At 54.4% G+C, this 23,517-nt stretch overlaps 1 protein-coding gene across 1 annotated transcript; it reads left to right on the plus strand.

The window, feature by feature from the left end:
- Positions 1-20,387: 20,387 nt before the first annotated feature.
- LOC103640148 (uncharacterized) lies at positions 20,388-21,660 on the plus strand. The gene is made up of 2 exons (XM_020544681.3): positions 20,388-21,232; positions 21,316-21,660. The coding sequence occupies exons 1-2, from the start codon at positions 20,965-20,967 to the stop codon at positions 21,420-21,422; spliced, it is 375 nt and encodes a 124-aa protein (XP_020400270.2). The 5' UTR covers positions 20,388-20,964; the 3' UTR covers positions 21,423-21,660.
- The last annotated feature ends 1,857 nt before the right edge of the window (positions 21,661-23,517 follow it).

A 23,517-nucleotide genomic window follows, 5' to 3' on the forward strand; every position in this document is an offset into this window, starting at 1 on the left:
GAGGTGATGTCATGCCGTAAGTAGTCATCACTTCCTCTACAATTATAAGTCGAGTCTATACGCGTTAGGCGTTCCTTAAATTGTGCTTCACAAGTAAGTGTATGATTGTACTTATGACTTGAATAGATGTCTTCGAGTGAACTAATAGGTTCCTAAGGCAATTAGCAGTAAGGTGTTTATAGTGACGCTTTATCCCGAAAGGTGTTAAGTCAGCGCATAAATAAGAGATAAGTGTATTTTGTGTAGTGTGGATTGATTTTGAGTGCATGGTAGCAAGAAACGAATTAGTGCGCATATAGGCGAGGAATGAGTGTGATGAAATGGTGACATGCCTTCGTAGTCATCATGTCGTCTGTTGGTGACCTAACTGAAGGTCGTAGAGAAGGGTCGATTACACGTGTGTTATTATTGTCACCTTATGGTTCTGTATGAATTGCAATGTGAAGTAGTTGGCTCTCTATGTGATGCTAGATGTCTAGGTAGACGTTCGTGAATTGTGGTGCTCGGACCGTCGAGATGAAGGTTAAGTCGGTCGATGCCGATTAAGTAGTTAAAATGATTAATGGAGCAATCATGGAGTTAAATCTAGAAACTAGTGTTCTTGCACCCGTTTGGGATGTTGTAGCCAAATTGCGTGTGGTTATGGTCGCGGAGGAAAAGTAGTAGTGCTCATGTGATGTCTAATTTAAAACGCAAATTGTTGGGTGATTATCGTGGAGAGTGCGTTGTTAATTGATTGTAGTAATTTTAGTGCACTAAATGATTTGGATAAAATTTGTAAGTCTACTTGCTAGTCCTCATTTAATTAATTTAACTCTAAGAAATGGTAAAGTGCTAGAATGATTCAAGTCTCTAGAATGCTGCAATTCTTGAATTATATAGAAGCTGGAATTTATTGATTGTTGTTTTGGGCTGCACGCATTGTTCTTGTTGTGCTGTTTGTTTGATAAACCAAATCGTGTTTTCTGTAGAAAAGTCATATAGAAGAGTTGTAGATAACATGATTATCTTGCTTGTACTAAAATTTGACAGCCATAAACCTGACCGTTTAGGAGTTGTGCTTTTCACAAGCCCAACACCTGAATCTGTCGAATTTCTGAACAGATTTCAGAAATTGCAATGGTTGATTAAGTTAATGTTGAAATCAGTTATTGGTGTTCACAAGAACGTTATAGACAACTCTATTATCTTACTTGTGTTAAAATTTGACAGCCATAGGTCTGACAGTTTAGGAGTTATGCTTTTTACAAATTCAGTAACTCAATCTGTCCACTTTCTGTACAGATTTCAGAAACTGCACTGTTTGCTTAAGTAAATGTTACAATCTTGTCGGGGACCATAATTAGGGGTACCCTCAAGGCTCCTAATCCTCAGCTGGTAACCCCCATCAGCATAAAGCTGCAAAGGCCTGATGGGTGCGATTAAGTCAGGGACCAGTCCATACAAGGGACTCGATCACGCCTCGCCCGAGCCTGGCCTCGGACAAGGGCAGCCGACCCCGGAGGATCTCCGTCTCGCCCGAGGCCCCCCTCCAGCGGCGAACATGTTCCCGGCTCGCCCGAGGCCCTGCCTTCGCCAAGAAGCAACCCTGACCAAATCGCCGCACCGACCGACCAAATCGCAGGAGCATTTAATGCAAAGGTGGCCTCACGCTTTTATCCCGACGCGCCCCCCCCAGCCGACAGAGCCGAAGTGACCGCCGTCACTTCGCCGCTCCACTGACCGGCCTGACAAAAAGGCAGCGCCGCCTGCGCCGCTCCGACTGCGGTGCCACTTGACAGAGTGAGGCTGACAGGCAGTCAGGCCCGGCCGCAGGCACCATACGAAACTCCGCTCCGCCCGACCCAGGGCTCGGACTCGGGCTAAGCCCCGGAAGACGGCGAACTCCGCTCCGCCCGACCCAGGGCTCGGACTCGGGCTAAGCCCCGGAAGACGGCGAACTCCGCTCCGCCCGACCCAGGGCTCGGACTCGGGCTAAGCCCCGGAAGACGGCGAACTCCGCTCCACCCGACCCAGGGCTCGGACTTGGGCTCTGCCCCAGAAGACGGCGAACTTCGCACCACCCGACCCAGGGCTCGGACTCGGGCTCAGCCCCAGAAGATGACGAACTCCGCTTCGCCCGACCCCAGGGCTCGGACTCCGCCCTGGCCTCAGCCGACGGTCTCCGCCTCACCCGAACCAGGGGCTCGGACTCGACCTCGGCCACGGAAGACAGACTCGACCTCGGCTTCGGAGGAGCTTCCACGTCGCCCAACCTAGGGCGCAGACCAACCACGTCAACAGGAGGCGCCATCATCACCCTACCCCGAGCTGACTCAGGCCACGGGGAACAAGACCGGCGTCCCATCTGGCTCGCTCCGCCAGATAGGCAATGATGGCGCCCCGCAAACTCTGTGATGACGGCGGCTCTCAGCCCCCTTACGAAAGCAAGAGGACGTCAGCAAGGACTCAACAGCTCCGACAGCTGTCCCTCCGCCAGGCTCCAGCACTCCTCCGACGGCCACGATATCACACCAGCTGGGTGCCAAAATCTCTCTGGCTGCCACGACGGCATGTATTAGGGCGCTAGCTCTCCTCCGCTAGACACGTAGCACTCTGCTACACCCCCATTGTACATCTGGATCCTCTCCTTACGCCTATAAAAGGAAGGACCAGGGCCCTCTTAGAGAGGGTTGGCCGCGCGGGGACGAGGACGAGATAGGCGCTCGCGTGAGGCCACTCGCTCCCTCTCCCACGTGGACGCTTGTAACCCCCTACTGCAAGCGCACCCGACCTGGGCGCGGGACGAACACGAAGGCCGCGGGATTCCCACCTCTCTCACGCCGGTCTCCGGCCACCTCGCTTCCCCCCTTTGCGCTCGGCCTCGCGCTCGACCCATCTGGGCTGGGGCACGCGGCGACATTCACTCGTCGGCCTAGGGACCCCCCGGTCTCGAAACGCCGACAGTTGGCGCGCTAGGTAGGGGCCTGCTGCGTGTTGACGAACAGCTTCCCGTCAAGCTCCAGATGGGCAGTCTCCAGCGACCTCTCCAACCCGGGACGGTGCTCCATTTCAGGAGTCTTGAGTTCGTGTCCCTCGACGGCAGCTACGACATGATACTCCTTTCACCGCCGTGCGACAATGACAATGGCGGCCGACAGCCCGCCCGCCGGCGGCGGAATCGACGACGTCTTCCCCGCGTGGTGGAAGAACAACATTCGAGCTCACCCCGTCCTCTCCCCCGTCGACGGAGGAGGAGGCGGGGCAACCAAGGCCAAGCAGGAGGCAGCGTCTCGTTGGCTGTCGAGCGAGTCGACGGCGCCGCCACCCCAACGGGGGGCGCACCGGACATCGACCTCGCGTTTGAGACGAGGACGAGCGCTGTCTCCCCGCAACGCGCCGATTCCGGGCAAACGGACGACGCTAGTGCGCGCGCGAAAGGCTTGCTGGACGTCACCCTTGTACCTGAGATGACGGTGCAGTCAGTCCCCGATGTGACCTCATCGCCGCCCGTCGACCAAGAGGTACCGACCGATTCCCATCCCACGTCTTTCGGATTCAGCCTAGACCTACCTAGCGGCTTCGCTTTGGTGGGTGCTCTCGTAGAGGCAAGTCCAAACCCTCTGGGGTTCCGTATGCGGTCACCTTGGGACCGGCTGACGGACGTCTCGACCTACAGGCCCTCTGGGTCTGAGGAAGACGACGAGCCCAGCATCTGTTGGGATTTCTCTGGACTTGGCAACCCCAGTGCCATGCGGGACTTCATGACCGCATGCGACTACTGCCTTTCCGACTGTTCCGACGGTAGCCGTAGCCTCGGCGACGAGGACTGCGGCCCAAGTCGCGAATGCTTCCACGTCGATCTAGGGGGTCCCTCCGAAGGCAACCATCTCGGCATGCCGGAGGATGGTGATCTCCCTAGGCCGGTGCCCCGCATTGACATCCCACGGGAGCTAGCTGTGGTCCCCGTTCAGGCGGGGGGCCATGGCCCACAGCTCGAGCAAATCCGCGGGGTACAGGCCAGGCTCGACGAGGGAGCAGGAGCGCTTGAGCCAATCCGCCGGGACGTCGGGCAGGCATGGGCGGGCCAACCTCCGGCCGGAGAAATATGTCATCTACCCCAAGGCCTCCAGCACCGCATCGTCGGCGACGTCAGGGTCAGGCCGCCACCCGCATCTAGTGGGGTCGGCCAGAACCTGGCGGCAGCGGCAATGCTTCTCCGCGCGATGCCGGAGCCATCAACCACCGAGGGGCGGCGAATCCAGGGAGAGCTCAAGAATCTCCTGGAAGGCACCGCGGTCCGACGGGCCGAGAGCTCCGCCTCCCGAAGGCAGGGGTACCCCTCGGAACCTCATGCCACGACTTCCCGATTCATGCGGGAAGCCTCGGTCTGCACCGGGCGCACGCGCAACACAGCGCCTGCGGCCCCAGGTTGCCTCGGCGACGAGCACCATCACCGCGACCGTCGGGCCCACCTCGACGAGAGGGTGCGCCGAGGCTACCACCCCAGGCGTGGGGGACGCTACGACAGCGGGAGGATCGGAGTCCCTCGCCCGAGCCACCCGGTCCGCAGGCCTTCAGCCAGGCCATACGACGGGCGCCGTTCCCGACCCGGTTCCGACCCCCGACTACTATCACGAAGTACTCGGGGGAGACGAGACCGGAACTGTGGCTCGCGGACTACCGTCTGGCCTGCCAACTGGGTGGAACGGACGATGACAACCTCATCATCCGCAACCTCCCCCTGTTCCTCTCCGACACCGCTCGCGCCTGGTTAGAGCACCTGCCTCCGGGGCAGATCTCCAACTGGGACGACCTAGTCCAAGCTTTTGTCGGGAATTTCCAAGGCACATACGTGCGCCCTGGGAATTCCTGGGACCTTCGAAGCTGCCGACAGCAGCCGGGAGAGTCTCTCCGAGACTACATCCGGCGATTCTCGAAGCAGCGCACCGAGCTGCCCAACATCACCGACTCAGATGTCATCGGCGCGTTCCTCGCCGGCACCACTTGCCGCGACCTGGTGAGCAAGTTGGGTCGCAAGACCCCCACCAGGGCGAGCGAGCTGATGGACATCGCCACCAAGTTCGCCTCCGGCCAGGAGGCGGTCGAGGCTATCTTCCGGAAGGACAAGCAGCCCCAGGGCCGCCCTTCGGAAGATGCCCCCGAGGCGTCAACTCAGCACGGCGCCAAGAAGAAGGGCAAGAAGAAGTCGCAAGCGAAACGCGACGCCGCCGACGCGGACCTTGTCGCCGCCGCCGAGTACAAGAACCCTCGGAAACCCCCCGGAGGTGCCAACCTCTTCGACAAGATGCTCAAGGAGCCGTGCCCCTACCACCAGGGGCCCGTCAAGCACACCCTTGAGGAGTGCGTCATGCTTCGGCGCCACTTCCACAGGGCCGGGCCACCCGCGGAGGGTGGCAGGGCCCGCGACGACGACAAGAAGGAAGATCACCAGGCAGGAGAGTTCCCCGAGGTCCGCGACTGCTTCATGATCTACGGTGGGCAAGTGGCGAACGCCTCGGCTCGGCATCGCAAGCAAGAGCGCCGGGAGGTCTGTTCGGTGAAGGTGGCGGCGCCAGTCTACCTAGACTGGTCCGACAAGCCCATCACCTTCGACCGAGCCGACCACCCCGACCATGTGCCGAGCCTGGGGAAATACCCGCTCATCGTCGACCCCGTCATCGGCGACGTCAGGCTCCCCAAGGTCCTCATGGACGAAGGCAGCAGCCTCAACATCATCTACGCCGAGACCCTCGGGCTCCTGCGTGTCGATCTGTCCTCCGTCCGGGTAGGCGCTGCGCCCTTCCATGGGATCATTCCCGGGAAGCGCGTCCAGCCCCTCGGACAGCTCGACCTTCCCGTCTGCTTCGGAACACCCTCCAACTTCCAAAGGGAGACCCTGGCGTTCGAGGTGGTTGGGTTCCGAGGAACCTACCACGCGGTACTGGGGAGGCCATGCTACGCGAAGTTCATGGCCGTCCCCAACTACACCTACCTGAAGCTCAAGATGTCGGGCCCCAACGGGGTCATCACCATCGGCCCCACGTACAAACACGCGTTCGAATGCGACGTGGAGTGCGTGGAGTACGACGAGGCCCTCGCCGAGTCCGAGGCCCTCATCGCTGACCTAGAGAGCCTCTCTAAGGAGGTGCCAGACGTGAAGCGTCATGCCGGCAACTTTGAGCCAGCGGAGACGGTTAAGGCCGTCCCCCTCGACCCCAGCAGTGACGCCTCCAAGCAAGTCCGGATCGGCTCTGAGCTCGGTCCCAAATAGGAAGCAGTGCTCGTCGACTTTCTCCATGCGAACGCCGACGTCTTCGCGTGGAGTCTCTCGGACATGCCCGGCATACCGAGGGATGTCGCCGAGCACTCGCTGGACATCCGAGCTGGAGCCCGACCCGTCAAGCAGCCTCTGCGCCGATTCGACGAGGAGAAGCGCAGAGCCATAGGCGAGGAGATCCACAAGCTAATGGCGGCAGGGTTCATCAAGGAGGTATTCCATCCTGAATGGCTTGCCAACCCTGTGCTTGTGAGAAAGAAAGGGGGGAAATGGCGGATGTGTGTAGACTACACTGGTCTCAACAAAGCATGTCCGAAGGTTCCCTACCCTCTGCCTCGCATCGACCAAATCGTGGATTCCACTGCTGGGTGCGAAACCCTATCTTTCCTCGATGCCTACTCGGGGTATCACCAAATCAAGATGAAAGAGTCCGACCAGCTCGCGACTTCTTTCATCACACCCTTCGGCATGTACTGCTATGTCACCATGCCGTTCGGCTTGAGGAACGCGGGCGCGACGTACCAGCGGTGCATGAACCATGTGTTCGGCGAACACATTGGCCGCACAGTCGAGGCCTACGTCGATGACATCGTAGTCAAGACAAGGAAAGCCTCTGACCTCCTTTCCAACCTTGAAGTGACATTCCGATGTCTCAAGGCGAAAGGCGTCAAGCTCAATCCCGAGAAGTGTGTCTTCAGGGTGCTCCGAGGCATGCTCTTGGGGTTCATCGTCTCCGAGCGGGGTATCGAAGCCAACCCGGAGAAGATCGCAGCCATCACCAGCATGGGGCCCATCAAGGACTTGAAAGGCGTACAGAGGGTCATGGGATGCCTCGCGGCTCTGAGCTACTTCATCTCACGCCTCGGCGAAAGAGGTCTACCTCTATACCGCCTCTTAAGGAAGGCCGAGTGCTTCACTTGGACCCCTGAGGCTGAGGAAGCCCTCGGGAACTTGAAGGCGCTCCTCACGAAGGCGCCTATCTTGGTACCCCCAGCTGCCGGAGAAGCCCTCTTGGTCTACGTCGCCGCGACCACTCAGGTGGTTAGCGCCGCGATTGTGGTCGAGAGGCAAGAAGAGGGGCATACATTGCACGTTCAGAGGCCAGTCTACTTCGTCAGCGAGGTACTGGCCGAAACCAAGATCCGCTACCCACAAGTTCAGAAGCTGTTGTACGCGGTGATCCTGACACGGCGGAAGTTGCGACACTACTTCGAGTCTCATCCGGTAACTGTGGTGTCATCCTTCCCCCTGGGGGAGATCATCCAGTGCTGGGAGGCCTCGGGTAGGATTGCAAAGTGGGCGGTGGAAATCATGGGTGAGACAATCTCGTTCGCTCCTCGGAAGGCCATCAAGTCCCAGGTCTTGGCGGACTTCGTAGCTGAATGGGTCGACACTCAGCTCCCAACAGCTTCGATCCAGCCGGAGCTCTGGACCATGTTCTTCGACGGGTCGCTGATGAAGACAGGAGCCGGCGTAGGCCTACTCTTCATCTCGCCCCTCGGGAAGCACCTACGCTATGTGTTACGCCTCCATTTCCCGGCGTCCAACAATGTGGCCGAGTACGAGGCTCTGGTCAACGGATTGCGGATCGCCATCGAGCTAGGGGTCCGACGCCTCGACGCTCGCGATGACTCGTAGCTCGTCATCGACCAAGTCATGAAGAACTCCCACTGCCGCGACCCAAAGATGGAGGCCTACTGCGATGAGGTTCGGCGCCTGGAAGACAAGTTCTACGGGCTCGAGCTCAACCACATCGCGCGGCGCTACAACGAGACCGCGGATGAGCTGGCTAAAATAGCCTCGGGGCGAACAACGGTTCCCCCGGACGTCTTCTCCCGAGATCTGCATCAGCCCTCCGTCAAGATCGACGACATGCCCGAGCCTGAGGCACCATCGGCTCAGCCCGAGGTACCCTCGGCGCAGTCCGAGGCGCCCTCGGCTCGGCCCGAGGCACCCTCGGCCCAGTCCGAGGTACCCTTGGCACAGTCCGAGGCACCCTCGGTTCGGCCCGAGGTACCCTCGGCCCGCGAGGGCGAGGCGCTGCGCGTTGAGGGGGAGCAAAGCGGGGTCACGCCTAATCAAAACTGGCAGACCTCGTACCTGCAATATCTCCACCGAGGAGAGCTACCCCCCGACCGACCCGAGGCTCGGCGGCTGGCGTGGCGCGCCAAGTCGTTCGTCTTGCTGGGAGATGAGAAGGAGCTCTACCACCGCAGCCCCTAGGGCATCCTCCAGCGATGCATCTCCATCGCCGAAGGTCAGGAACTCCTGCGAGAAATACACTCGGGGGCTTGCGGCCATCACGCGGCGCCTCGAGCCCTGGTCGGGAATGCCTTCCGACAAGGCTTCTATTGGCCGACGGCGGTGGCCGACGCCACTAGAATTGTCCGCACCTGCGAAGGGTGTCAATTCTACGCAAGGCTGACCCACCTGCCCGCTCAGGCTCTGCAGACGATACCCATCACCTGGCCTTTTGCTGTGTGGGGTCTGGACCTCGTCGGCCCCTTGCAGAAGGCACCCGGGGGCTACACGCACCTGTTGGTCCCCATCGACAAATTCTCCAAGTGGATCGAGGTCCGACCCCTAAACAGCATCAGGTCCGAGCAGGCAGTGGCGTTCTTCACCAACATCATCCATCGCTTCGGGGTCCCGAACTCCATCATCACCGACAACGGCACCCAGTTCACCGACAGAAAGTTCCTGGACTTCTGCGAGGATCACCACATCCGGGTGGACTGAGCCGCCGTGGCTCATCCCATGACGAATGGGCAAGTAGAGCGTGCCAACGGCATGATTCTACAAGGGCTCAAGCCTTGGATCTACAACGACCTCAACAAGTTCGGCAAGCGATGGATGAAGGAACTCCCCTCGGTGGTCTGGAGCCTGAGGACAACGCCGAGCCGAGCCACGGGCTTCACGCCGTTCTTTCTGGTCTATGGGGCCGAGGCCATCTTGCCCACAGACTTAGAATACGGGACGAGGGCCTACACCGACCAAAGCAACCAAGCTAGTCGAGAAGACTCGCTGGACCAGCTGGAAGAGGCTCGGGACAGGGCCTTACTGCACTCGGCGTGGTACCAGCAGTCCATGCGACGCTACCACGCCCGAGGGGTCCGGTCCCGAGACCTCCAGGTGGGCGACCTGGTGCTTCGGCTGCGACAAGACGCCCGAGGGCGGCACAAGCTCACGCCCCCCTAGGAGGGGCCGTTCGTCATCGCCAAAGTTCTAAAGCCCGGAACGTACAAGCTGGCCAACAGTCAAGGCGAGGTCTACAGCAATGCTTGGAACATCCAACAGCTACGTCGCTTCTACCCTTAAGATGTTTTCAAGTTGTTCATATACCTCGCTCCCACGCAAAGTTTAGTCATCAAGAAAGGGTCGGCCTCGCCTCGGCAAGGCCCGACCCTCCCTCGGGGGCTAAAAGGGGGGGAACCCCCTCTGCGTCGAATTTTTTCCTCGAAAAAAGATCCTTTCTGCCAGAATGTCTTTCGTGCTTTTTGACTACTTCGAAAGCGGATCCTGAAAACAACGGAGTACACGTAAGCAGCCAAGGCTGACCGAGCCGAGGGACTCCTACGCCTCCGGGATACGGATACCTCACTCATCACCTTCTGCGATAAGTAACTCGCGTTTGGATAAGTGATTCCGCGGACCGAACAAGTCTTCTCGTTCGGAAGCTCTTCTGCCGGAGCGATTCTTCGAGCCTTCTCGACTGCGTCGGTGACAGAACCCCATGGACGGGTAAGAGTGCGCGTAAGCGGCAAGGCCGACCGAGCCGAGGAACTCCTACGCCTCCGGGATACGGATACCTCACTCATCACCTTCCGTGAGAAGCAACTCTCGCTCGCACAAAACAATTCTGTTACCGATAAAAAAAGTCCAGATACTCGAAACAAGAGGAAAAGAGACGCAACTTTACAACACGGCGAGGGTGTGTTTAGGCCTCGGTGGCCGCAGAAAACACACGCTACAAGATAATCCGATCCTGCAGGCTCGGATCTTGGCGGCTAGAGGGAGCAGCAGCACCCTCGGCGTCAGCAGCACTTTCGGCGAGGCCCAACCTAGCCTCGGACGGCGACGCGGTCCAAGGGTCTCTGCTCTAAAGGACAACGTCATCACCAAGCCCGGGCCGTCGCCGCCAGGGTCTTCCCCGAGAATCCGGTCCGAGCAGGCGGCTCGACCGGTCACCCCGAGGCCTCAGCCAGCTGTCCTCCAAGGGCGTCAGCCCGGCCCGAGGCCTCGGCAGGTCAATCCCGGCGTCGGACCCGCTAACGGACGACCCGGCCAGGCTCCGACCGACCAGGTCTTCTTTTTGAGCTGACTCCGCCTCTGTTTGCGCTGACACCGCTACCCCTGGCCTTGGCTCATCGAAGAGCGGCCGAGGGGTTCCTTTAACTGAGCAAGAGAAGCCTCGGGCAACAAGGCTGACCGAGCCGAGGGACTCCTACGCCTCCGGGATACGGATACCTCACTCGTCACCTTTACACGGGGTGACTCACGCTTGGTGAAGTGGTTCATACAACCAACAGGCGAGTCTTAGTGCTCGAAAATGAGGAAAAAACACGGCTCCATGCCGAAAATACATACATGTTCAGGCCCCGAAAGCCGCGATGAACAAAACACTGGCATTCAAGGTGCCATTACAAACGGAACTCCGGTTCCACCTCCGCAGGCACGAACAACCCCACTCGACGGGAGGGGGGCCTGCGGAGCAACGGAAGACCGACGAACGGCGCGCTGTCGCCCGCTCCGGCAGCGACGACGACGACGACTTCTGCTCCGGGGGGCCGAACAGCGGCAGCGATGACCTCAGGGCGGATGCCGCTGCCAGGAGGCCCCCGCCCGTGCCCAAACTCGTGAGGCAAGGACGGGCAGAAGGCCGTAGAGTTGGAGGTCGGTCCATGGGCGGCCCTGGCTATCTCGTCGGTGGAAGAACCTCTTCCAGCTGCCGTGGCGGAAGCCGGCGCTGAGAGCGGCTCCGAAGCCACTCGGGTCCGAGAGCCAGGCACGCTGCAGCTGCCAGCGCCACGGACGACAACCGCCCTTCCCCCCGATCACTGAGGGAAGGAGCGGGCCACCGCCCACGCAGGGGCCGACCCCAACTCGGCACACTCCCCTCCTCAGCCCTGGTGATGAAAATCCTTGAGGCTGAGGGAGGGGCAGAGGCCACAGCCCGGTTCGCTTTCCCCCGCCATCGAACTGGAGGTCACCATCTTGGGTGACCGCCGGCGGAGGGGTGCAACCGGGCTGCATGATGAAAATCCTTGAAGCCGAACGATGGCTGAAAGGTACCAACTCCCACGGAGTTGTGTTCCTCCAACGACGAGGCGGAAAGACGGCGGATATCCCCCATCCGGGGGCTTGGAAGGTGGAAAGACACGATGCATAAGGGAGCGCGAAGACATGGTCGCCTTCCAAGGGGGTCACCCTCCTTTTAAAGGCGGCTCTCCCTACTTGCGTCCCCAGCCGTCATGGGCCGAGTCTTCTCCAACACACTCCAAGGTCCTCCCCTACGGCGCGAGGGCTGGGTCCCACTCGTCATGCAAGCTGGCTCAGAGCAGAAGAAGCCAAACCACCGTGCGCGGTGCGTACGACCGCCCAGCGGTTACAAGCGACTCTCCACTTTTGCCCAGACCAACGGGCGAAAGGGGCGGGCAGCCATGCAGGCGGCATGCAACCGCACCAAGTGGGCGCACTTCTCCGACTCCCAACACGCCCAGCATGGAGGCCCAGGCCCACGCGTCATGCAACCGGCGCGCCGAATGCTTCGTGCATGCAGCCGCACCGCCACTTGCGCCACTACCGCGCCTTCTCGACTGCGGAACCAATACCGTGACTCGAGGCGACCCAGCGCACGACCCAGCAGCGCCAGCCTGGAACGACGGTCAATACGACCAAATATGGGCCGGCAGTAATGGCGGTGGCAGGCGGGCAGGAGCAGCGGTCACGTCGTCAGGCAAGCCTACGTCCCATCCAGGGGCGACGAGAGAACCCTCTCTCACGGCGTGAAGACAACGCGCCCGTGTTCCATTCCTTGAACGGCTCGCGCACGCGCAACGGCCGCCCTGCCAACCACTCGCCCCGTCGCATTAACTCCGCGGTGGGACAGGCGGTGCCTCTGGCAGGAGAAGCGGGCAACGCTTCGCCTTCGCCATAATGACCGCGTCAAAAAAGGTACGCCGCGTCGTTCGATTTCGTATCCTTTTCCCTTTTTCCTCTTTCTCTCTCTTGCAACAGGGACCGGGAAAGGGGGATACCCCGAAAAGGATCCTTCCCCGTGAAGGAACCAGGCTCCGAGCCTCCCTACTGATCAGAGGTTCGAAGGCTGGCCCCTCGGAAGGGTTCGACAGCCGCCTCAGATCGCGTGGGCTCTACACCCACTACTGGTCAGAGGTTCGAAGGCTGGCCCCTCGGAAGGGTTCCACGGCCGCCTCAGGCTACTCGGGCTCCACGCCCATTACTGATCAGGGGTTCGAAGGCTGGCCCCCGAAGGGTTCACAGCCGCCTCAGACGCCGAGCGAGGGATGACCATGGGTACGTTCGATACATAACCAAGGCTCGGGCTGCGCTCCCGAGGTACCCTAGGACATTTCCGAGACCAGCGGGAACGATCTTGTAACGGAATCCCATCAGAGGGAGGCATCGAGCCCTCGGACCCCGCCGCCAGGGGACCGGGTCCGGTAGATCACCCGCAGGTACTTTTGGGCGTGCCTCTGGGCCCCTAGCCGACCCCCAACGAACGGGGCACGGACGTCCACTCGGATTACCCGCTTGCAGCTCACCGGAGACACCATGTTCGGCGCCCATCGAGGGCAACATGGCGCTTTCCCCCCTCCTCCTTGCGGAAAGGCGACGCAGGGGCGTATGTAAAAAAGTCGAGTCTGTCCCTGATCGCCCTCTCGCCCTGTGCAGAGGCTCGGGGGCTGCTCTCGCAAACCCGGCTCCGGCCGAACCGTTGACAGTGTCAACATACCAGCCCGAGAACTTGGGACCCGACCGTACACCTGGGCTACGGCCAGCTCGCATGAGGGACGACCAGACCAGCCGAAGCATTACGTGAGGCATTAAGACCTCGGAGGAGTGAAACCACTCCTCCGAGGCTTCGGGGGTTACACCCGGCGGGTGCGCTCGCGCGCACCCACCGGAACAAAACGCAACCGAGAAAGGCTGGTCCCCTTGCAAAAAAGTGCGACGAAAACCTCCAAGCGAGTGCTAACACTCCCTTCGAGGCTCGGGGGCTACTGTCGGGGACCATAATTAGGGGTACCCTCAAGGCTCCTAATCCTCAGCTGGTAACCCCCATCACCATAAAGCTGCAAAGGCCTGATGGGTGCGATTAAGTCAGGGATCAGTCCATACGAGGGACTCGATCACGCCTCGCCCGAGCCTGGCCTCGGACAAGGGCAGCCGACCCCGGAGGATCTCCGTCTCGCCCGAGGCCCCCCTCCAGCGGCGAACATGTTCCCGGCTCGCCCGAGGCCCTGCCTTCGCCAAGAAGCAACCCTGACCAAATCGCCGCACCGACCGACCAAATCACAGGAGCATTTAATGCAAAGGTGGCCTGACGCCTTTATCCCGACGCGCGCCCCCCAGCCGACAGAGCCGAAGTGACCGCCGTCACTTCGCCGCTCCACTGACCGGCCTGACAAAAAGGCAGCGCCGCCTGCGCCGCTCCGACTGCGGTGCCACTTGACAGAGTGAGGCTGACAGGCAGTCAGGCCCGGCCGCAGGCACCATAGGAAACTCCGCTCCGCCCGACCTAGGGCTCGGACTCGGGCTAAGCCCCGGAAGACGGCGAACTCCGCTCCGCCTGACCCAGGGCTCGGACTCGGGCTAAGCCCCGGAAGACGGCGAACTCCGCTCCGCCCGACCCAGGGCTCGGACTCGGGCTAAGCCCCGGAAGACGGCGAACTCCGCTCCGCCCGACCCAGGGCTCGGACTCGGGCTAAGCCCCGGAAGACAGCGAACTCCGCTCCGCCCGACCCAGGGCTCGGACTTGGGCTCTGCCCCAGAAGACGGCGAACTCCGCACCACCCGACCCAGGGCTCGGACTCGGGCTCAGCCCCAGAAGATGACGAACTCCGCTTCGCCCGACCCCAGGGCTCGGACTCCGCCCTGGCCTCAGCCGACGGTCTCCGCCTCACCCGAACTAGGGGCTCGGACTCGACCTCGGCCATGAAAGACAGACTCGACCTCGGCTTCGGAGGAGCTTCCACGTCGCCCAACCTAGGGCGCAGACCAACCACGTCAACAGGAGGCGCCATCATCACCCTACCCCGAGCTGACTCAGGCCACGGGGAACAAGACCGGTGTCCCATCTGGCTCGCTCCGCCAGATAGGCAATGATGGCGCCCCGCAAACTCTGTGACGACGGCGGCTCTCAGCCCCCTTACGGAAGCAAGAGGACGTCAGCAAGGACTCAACAGCTCCGACAGATGTCCCTCCGCCAGGCTCCAGCACTCCTCCGACGGCCACGACATCACACCAGCTGGGTGCCAAAATCTCTCCGGCTGCCACGACGGCATGTACTTAGGGTGCTAGCTCTCCTCCGCTAGACACGTAGCACTCTGCTACACCCCCATTGTACACCTGGATCCTCTCCTTACGCCTATAAAAGGAAGGACCAGGGCCCTCTTAGAGAGGGTTGGCCGCACGGGGACGAGGACGAGACAGGCGCTCGCGTGAGGCCACTCGCTCCCTCTCCCGCGTGGACGCTTGTAACCCCCTACTGCAAGCGCACCCGACCTGGGCGCGGGACGAACACGAAGGCCGCGGGATTCCCACCTCTCTCACGCCGGTCTCCGGCCACCTCGCTTCCCCCCTTCGCGCTCGGCCTCGCGCTCGACCCATCTGGGCTGGGGCACGCGGCGACATTCACTCGTCGGCCTAGGGACCCCCGGTCTCGAAACACCGACAAATCTGTTCATGGTCATTATAAGAAAGTTGTAGGTGCTTTTCTTATATTGCTTGTGTTAAAATTTCACAACCATAGGCCTGACGGTTTAAGAGTTATGAATTTTACAAACTGTTTGCTGTGTTCTGTCCACTGTCAGGACAGAATTTGAAAACTGTAATGTTTGGTTTGATTAAACCTGGAATCACTTCTTGGTGATTACAAAAGTTATGTAGCGCTTTTGCTGAGCTTCCCAAAAAGTCTTGGATCACTCTTTTTGGCGGTCTGAAGATTTAGTTATGAATGTTTAAAGTCTGAAGACTGAATCTGTCCAATTCTAGACAACAAGGTCTTCTAGTGTCTTTTATCTTTAGTTAAATAGGGAATCACCTTGAGATGTTTATAAATAATTTGTAGAACATTTAATTAGCTTTCCATAAAGTCTTAAATCACTTTGTTTGGATGTCTGAATCTTTAGTTGTGAATTTTTGAAGCTGCAAGTCTGAATCTGTCTAAATCTGGACAGCGCTGTTGTATTAGCACGTTTTGACCTTGCTAAGTGCTGAATCATGTTGTAATGACAATACCAAAGTTGTAGAGCACTTTTTAAGCTTTCCAGAAAATCCTAGTTTGCTATTTTTGGATTAATATTTGAAGAGATATGATTAAAACTAGTAACTGCTGTGCTGCTGTCCTAAAAATCTGCATGTGCCCAATTAATTGTTAGTTCACCCCTTTGACTAAAAATGCTTAGTTAGCACTTAACGGATATAGAATTGTAATGGCTAAACTTAGGTTGACATGTGTTTCATGATTAATGTACTTTCTTGCTGTAGTTGAGGGTGGATAAGAGTTCCGTAGTTATTAATATCTATGTCGTATTCAAACTTACGTTGTCTTGGTTGGACTTGTGTGGTCAGTGATGCTTTTGTGTGATAAATAGAAGAACTAAGGAAAAACCATAGCAAGTTAAATAAATGCGTATACTTGTGGATGTCATAGTTGTGTTGTGTAAATATACAAAATGTGGTCGTCTTGTTAATGGTGTTAATGATGAACGTTGATAACGTACGAATAGCTAGCGCTTGCGTATAGTCGTTGCAGTGTCTTACTAATTAGTGTTTAGTTCGCTACCATGTATTGTATATCTTGTGATATTTTTCACCATATTCATCCATATGCATCTTGCATCTCATTTAGGACCGAGAGATGCCGATCGAGCAACTGACGTGGTGCCAACCACAAGATGCAATTGGTGGACGACCCCAAAGAAGGATGGACATAACCAGTGGATGCTCGCCAAGCGAGTGCCCCCCCAGCAAACACTACCTAAGTGTTAAATTAAAGGCAAGCCCCGGTTTTATGCATAACCGTTATATATGCTATTTTACTGCACTTAATGTTTGTAGGCTTGTACCGTGCACTTAAGTGTAGGAGTTGAATGAAACCCTAGTTGCATGAACTCAGGATTCCCTTTGAGATGGATACTAGTATGCTAGGTCGAGTAGCTGCTTTGCTAATTAGGGATCTCGGTAGAAGTCGAGTGATTTTCTAGCACTCGCGCGAGGTCAGGAATTGATTGTATCCACTTTGATAACAGAATGATGATGGTCTGTGGACACGGATCCATGGGGATGCGTTGTTTACAAGATAAAAATTGGAATAAGGATTAACGTGCGGATACCTGTGTCAAGCGTTTGAACGTACTAAACACATGCCGAGAAATATGGTAAATCGGTAAGCCTAGTACCTGAGTGAACCTGCCCGCAGATTGCCCTCCTCACGCGACCTGAGACGTGGTCTCCCATTCCGGTTATGGTGGGTACAAGTGCGGTCACTGCACGACGGCAGTCGGGGTCAGTGAGGCATTGTACGCCAAGGCGGTGAGCCCCTTTCTGTTGCCAGGGAATCGATGGGGACGGTTGATGTGTGTGGGGACGGAGTGCCTCGCCACGTCGTGTGTTTAGGTTTACCTTGCAAGGATAAAAACTCGATTCGAATCGTCTGCTTCTCGCAGCTAATGAGACTGCTTGATCCATTGTACTGCATTGAGTAATAAGTGGAAATGAGATTACTGGCAAAAGATGTTGATTGCTAAAAATGTTTGATACCATGTATGAGTAGCTAGGTACTCATCTAGTTTAAAAACGAGCATACTAAAACTTGAAAAGCTAAAACTTGATTTTAGACTCAGCTAGTGCTTTTGGCAAACCAAACCCCTCAGCCAAACAGCTGCATGTCTAGAGGTAGAGGAGTAGACTCCTCACACCGGGTAAGTCTAGTTGAGTATTAGTATACTCAGCCTTGCTTGTGGCACATTTTTTTTGCAGGTACTCCTTAGGATGATTTGTTGCTAGTGTGACTTGGCCTCCATCCCTGCCACCGGGATAGATGGTCGAGTGGGTTACTGCTTCCACAGGAGAGGACCAGGAGGAGTAGCGTGGCCAGGCTTCGCCATGTTACCCGGTTCTTCTCTGTTAGTTATTTCCGTTGCATTAAAATTTATGGTTATTATTTCTGAAACTCCGATAATGTAATCACTAATGATACTTATTAAATTTGTGGTATTATGTTTTATTGTATTTCTCTGTGACTCACCTTCGAGTGAGCTAGTGGTATTCGATCCTGGATAAGTGGCTTTATCGGACTAGATCCGAGGGACTGACGGGTTATTTCTATTTAAGTGTGGTCTAGCCTCTAAGGCGGGACTTAGGCACTTAAGTTGGAACAATTCGGGCGGTTCCGCCACAGCTGGTATCGGAGCGAATACCATTACAGAGAAGTCAATAAGTCATAAATACCAACTTTTCTAAAGTAAAACTTGCTTAGAAACAAATGTTGGATAGATCGTCAGGACGATAAGAATAGACCTAGGACGTGAAGCCTTAGGAAATAGATGGGTAGCTAGGTGGCTATTTATATAGGCCATAAGGGCTACTACTACTATTAATAAGGATGCTGTAGAAGCACCCGAAAAATTAGTTAGGTCTGAGAAGACGACTAGAATGAGCATGCATCATGATTGTCGCATCATTGTCTCTTGTGCACCAACATGCTCTCTCACCTTTATTCCAATAATAAGAAATTGTGAATAATGTGATGTACTGCTATGTTAGGAGCTATAAGAAGTGCCTTATCCTGTGTTGTTATGATAGTCTTGATTAGGTTGTGTTATGTGTTCTCCCTGCCATGCTGTCTAGGAGGTACGGTAACTATTTAATACATTTTGCCTCTAACCAATAAAAAAAATTTGTTGCTTGTTTTGCCCATTAAAAGAGACCCCTTCTCCAAACAATCTAGTGGTCCCCTAGTGAAACCTTTTTTAAAAAAATCATATGCTTATGTTAGTTTTTCTAGCCCTTGTGTGTTTATCCTTGAAATTACACCTGCACAGCTTGTAGACCCCCATAGCTTGACCGCTGTACAAACCCAACTCTCCTTGTGCACTTGTCGTGTCAAAAAAAAGTTGTTGTTTGGTGTCTAGTTGCACAAACCCTATCAAGACCATGTTTCTTTCCATAAATCCTTGCCCCTAAAACTTCATGGCATTTCTGTTGATCATCCTAGTTGATCCTGTTTTCCTACCTCTCCTTTGCCTTAATCTGGTAATCCTTTTTCTTGTGAATCATATTTGCCTTATCATCCAAATCTCCGAATCCTTTAATGATTCTGCCCTGTTATCTGGTTATCTGCTATAACCCGTTCTCAAGTATCGGATGTTAATCTGCCTAAAAATCTCAATTCTAATAATGCTCATACACGTTCTCCGAGGATCATGACGCTTGTTTTATCAACTTATCTCTAAACGGCATATCCATGTGGATTAATGGATGTTGTTATTATCTTTGGATCTCTCATGTCTCTAAAAGCTTATCAATCTCGATCTCATGGTTGGTTCCTCCTCATATTAAATATCGTATCAATCTTTGGCTGATAATCCCCGTGATGATCATAAAATAGTTCTCTGAGTTGAAGAAAGTTCTCATGTGATGCTCTTTTGTCAGCAGCCTCTGCTTCAACTCCGGTCACATCCTTAATTTCTGAGCCATACTCTCATGGGCTCCATCTATCTGTGCTATGTGAATTTCTTATTGGTTGCGTTTGGTAATGATGTCATGACTAACGACTGATGGTGCCGCGATGAGACCGAGAGCCTACTATGGTGCACACATGGTTGAGCTGCTCGGCACGCGCTGGTATCGCGGTTAATAGCCATGATCCATTATGAACTACACCGATATGCTATCTTTGGTGAAAATTCTCTCAGAGTGATCGCCGCATTTTGTCTCCGCATGCCGCGATATTCTATCCAAATCTGTCTTCAGTATCTTGTCAGATCCCATCTCATGAATTTGCATCTATCTCCAGCCTGGGAGTTACATGCTTCTCCACCCTTGAAGATCCTCATTCGAATCTCGGGACGAGATTCTTTTTAAGGGGGGAAGGTTGTGACACCCCAGGTGTCAGTTTCGTGTTACGTCGCGAGATTTATCCTAATCTCGGATGCTCAGTGAAAATTTCTATTTCTCGCTCGCGTATGTGTCTGATTATCCAAACTATTCATTTATGTTTCGCCAAACTCGAGGTTATTCAATCTCGAGGAAGGCCAAATTTGGGGCCTGTTAAAACTTTTATTCTCAGCACGAATGCAAACTCAAAAATCATTCTCGACTTATAAATCTCGTTTAAAGCTCATTTAATCAAGCGCTCGACAGTTGCTAGTCGAGCTGAGTCCAAATCCAATTTCTCGATGTTCGATCTATGTCCAAAAATTAATCTGAGTCTGTACTCTCAAACGAAATGCTCTGTTGTGTCGGTATCTAATTATTTATTATCCGACTCGGCTAAATATCTCATGTCCGAACCGAATTCAAAACCTCGTATCGACAGCGATTGTAAAATATCACGATTCGCTTTCTCCGACTAAAAATCCAAAGCCGATCAGAAATATGAGAGAAAACATTTATTTCTAAAATAGCGCGCGAGGAATTATTTTCGAGCGAAATCAAATCCAACTCTCGGTCGAATTAATCGCTCAATCGTCCATTCGTCCAAATTTTATTTTCGCTCTGTTCTCCGTAGAGGCGAAATCCGCAGAAGCATTTTTACTCCGGAAAATAAATTAGCGCGACCCGATTACGTGTTTGGGCTAAGCCCATTCAAGTCCAATAGGCCCACTAAGAAACCCTAACCCTAGGATTGCTTCTATAAATAGGAGCTCTCTCCCTTGCAAATTGGCAATTTTTCACTCCCACCCCTCCATTCTTCCCAGCCGCCACCCTCTCCCTTCCTGCCTCTTCTTCACGGCAGCAACATCCATCAGGGAGCCGTGCTTCTCCCATGGCGCCTCCTCTCCTTCCCTTCCTCGAGCAAGCTCTAGTGAGCGCGCAGTGCAGCAACACCTTCTTCCCCATGGAAGCCGGCGCTCCCTGTCCATGGCGCCATCTCCCAGCAGCCACTCCCATGGCGTGCTGCTCGAGTCGGTCTCCTTCCTCCCTCTGTCCCTTGCCGCAGGAGCAGCAGCTCCTCCTCCCATGGTCGGCCTCCCTTCTCCCCCTCGGCTCCTTCCTCCAGGCCGAGCTCCTATGCCAGGAACGGCTGCTCCACTTGACCGTTGCTCCATTTTTTTCCCCTCGCTCTGCTCTCTCGGCTGCTGGCGGCCATGGCGCGACGCCTCCGCTCCTTCTCTCTACCCCACAAAACAGCCAGCGCGCAGGAGCTTCTTCTCCATGGACGCCGACCAGGCTGGTCCCTCGCCTCTGCTCTTCCCCGTGGTCGCAGTTCTGCGCAGAGCTGCGAGTAGGAGCATGCCATGGCCGGATCTGCCCCCTCCATGGACGCCCCTTGCTGTTCCCTGCGCCCAGCTCTCTCTATCCAGTGCGCCCCATTTTCTTCCATGGAAAACCAACAGCGAGCCCCCTTCCTCGCTGTTCGTCGTGGTGCCCGCCGGCTGTTCGGCAAAATGCGCAGCAAGCCGCGCGCTGCAGCAACCCTCCCGTTCGATCTCCACTCCCCTCGTCGCGTGTCGTCGCTCTCGTGCTCGCTGCGCAGCCCCATCCGCAACACCATCGAAAACCGTGGTGAGAAACACCCCGCTGCCCTTGCTATTATCATATTTTTGTGCTCGGAAAAATGTTGAACTGTTGCGTGTGTCTAATCGCAGCTAGTGGTCGGCGCCGCGCTTCGCGCCTTGCCCGTTCGACGAAACGCCAAGCCATGTGGACAGCCCATGCGTCTAGTCATGACTCGTTCAGGTTGATTGATTTATAGTTTATAAAACATATGCTTTGGTTGATGTCGGGCAGTGCATGTATATATGTGGATGTGTGTAATATGTTTTGGCTATACACATTGGTAGGATCGTGTTTGCGATTGGAGAACAAAAGGTTATGTGATGTATGCGATTGGTAGTTGTCTAGTTATGTTTTGGTCGATGTGGTGCATGTTTAAAAATTGTATTGGTATGGATTGAAGTTTGTGGCGAAAGAAAAAGAAGTAGAAAAGAACTCGGATGTTTTTATATCTTGATAGGAAAAATATGCGATGTGTTGTTTGATGCGAAAAACTCAGTTACAAAATGCGGATTATGTTTTAGGGAATACATCGATATATTTTTATGTAAAAAGTGTATTAGTTTTATGCATGTGATCGGTGATTGTGATAGTCGATGCAAATGAGAGTATGGATAATCCGGTTGGAGTCACTTGTGCAGTTGATGCCTTGTGCGTATTGTGGGGACACGTAGGTGCGTGGGTGAGCCGATATGTTATTTGGTTGTTGGATCGGATACATATGTGGCTGCAATAGTTCTTTTGTACGTCGTAGGGATTGGTCGTGGATGTATTAATTGTTTGCTAAATCACTTCGTCGTAAAGTAGTGTGTTAGTTGTGGTAAATTAAATAAAGCGTAAAACATGCTTAGTGGTTTCCATAGTCGGCTAATGAGTTAGTCTATGTTAAATATATTTTATGCATTCATCGTGGTGTTGGTTGGATGTGATAAGTAGATTGGAAGTGTGTTTGCCTGAGCACGGTGTTGTCAAACGTGTATGCCGAAATGTGTAGTAGTGATTGCGTTAAGTTAAACCGAAGTGTCTCGAGTGCACGCCACAATATGGTTGTATGCGAGACATGGCAAAAATAGAGTGTGCTCGACATAAATGTTTGGTCAATATAGGTGGGAATTGTCTTGGCCTAATTAGAGAGGTGATGTCATGCCGTAAGTAGTCATCACTTCCTCTACAATTATAAGTCGAGTCTATACGTGTTAGGCGTTCCTTAAATTGTGCTTCACAAGTAAGTGTATGATTGTACTTATGACTTGAATAGATGTCTTCGAGTGAACTAATAGGTTCCTAAGGCAATTAGGTGTAAGGTGTTTATAGTGACGCTTTATCACGAAAGGTGTTAAGTCAGCGCATAAATAAGAGATAAGTGTATTTTGTGTAGTGTGGATTGATTTTGAGTGCATGGTAGCAAGAAACGAATTAGTGCGCATATAGGCGAGGAATGAGTGTGATGAAATGGTGACATGCCTTCGTAGTCATCATGTCGTCTGTTGGTGACCTAACTGAAGGTCGTAGAGAAGGGTCGATTACACGTGTGTTATTATTGTCACCTTATGGTTCTGTATGAATTGCAATGTGAAGTAGTAGGCTCTCTATGTGATGCTAGATGTCTAGGTAGACGTTCGTGAATTGTGGTGCTCGGACCGTCGAGATGAAGGTTAAGTCGGTCGATGCCGATTAAGTAGTTAAAATGATTAATGGAGCAATCATGGGGTTAAAACTAGAAACTAGTGTTCTTGCACCCGTTTGGGATGTTGTAGCCAAATTGCGTGTGGTTATGGTCGCGGAGGAAAAGTAGTAGTGCTCATGTGATGTCTAATTTAAAACGCAAATTGTTGGGTGATTATCGTGGAGAGTGCGTTGTTAATTGATTGTAGTAATTTTAGTGCACTAAATGATTTGGATAAAATTTGTAAGTCTACTTGCTAGTCCTCATTTAATTAATTTAACTCTAAGAAATGGTAAAGTGCTAGAATGATTCAAGTCTCTAGAATGCTGCAATTCTTGAATTATATAGAAGCTGGAATTTATTGATTGCTGTTTTGGGCTGCACGCATTGTTTTTGTTGTACTGTTTGTTTGATAAACCAAATCGTGTTTTCTGTAGAAAAGTCATATAGAAGAGTTGTAGATAACATGATTATCTTGCTTGTACTAAAATTTGACAGCCATAAACCTGACCGTTTAGGAGTTGTGCTTTTCACAAGCCCAGCACCTGAATCTGTCGAATTTCTGAACAGATTTCAGAAATTGCAATGGTTGATTAAGTTAATGTTGAAATCAGTTATTGGTGTTCAC

The sequence above is a fragment of the Zea mays genome, chromosome 9, assembly GCF_902167145.1.
Source record: "Zea mays cultivar B73 chromosome 9, Zm-B73-REFERENCE-NAM-5.0, whole genome shotgun sequence".
NCBI lineage: Eukaryota > Viridiplantae > Streptophyta > Magnoliopsida > Poales > Poaceae > Zea > Zea mays.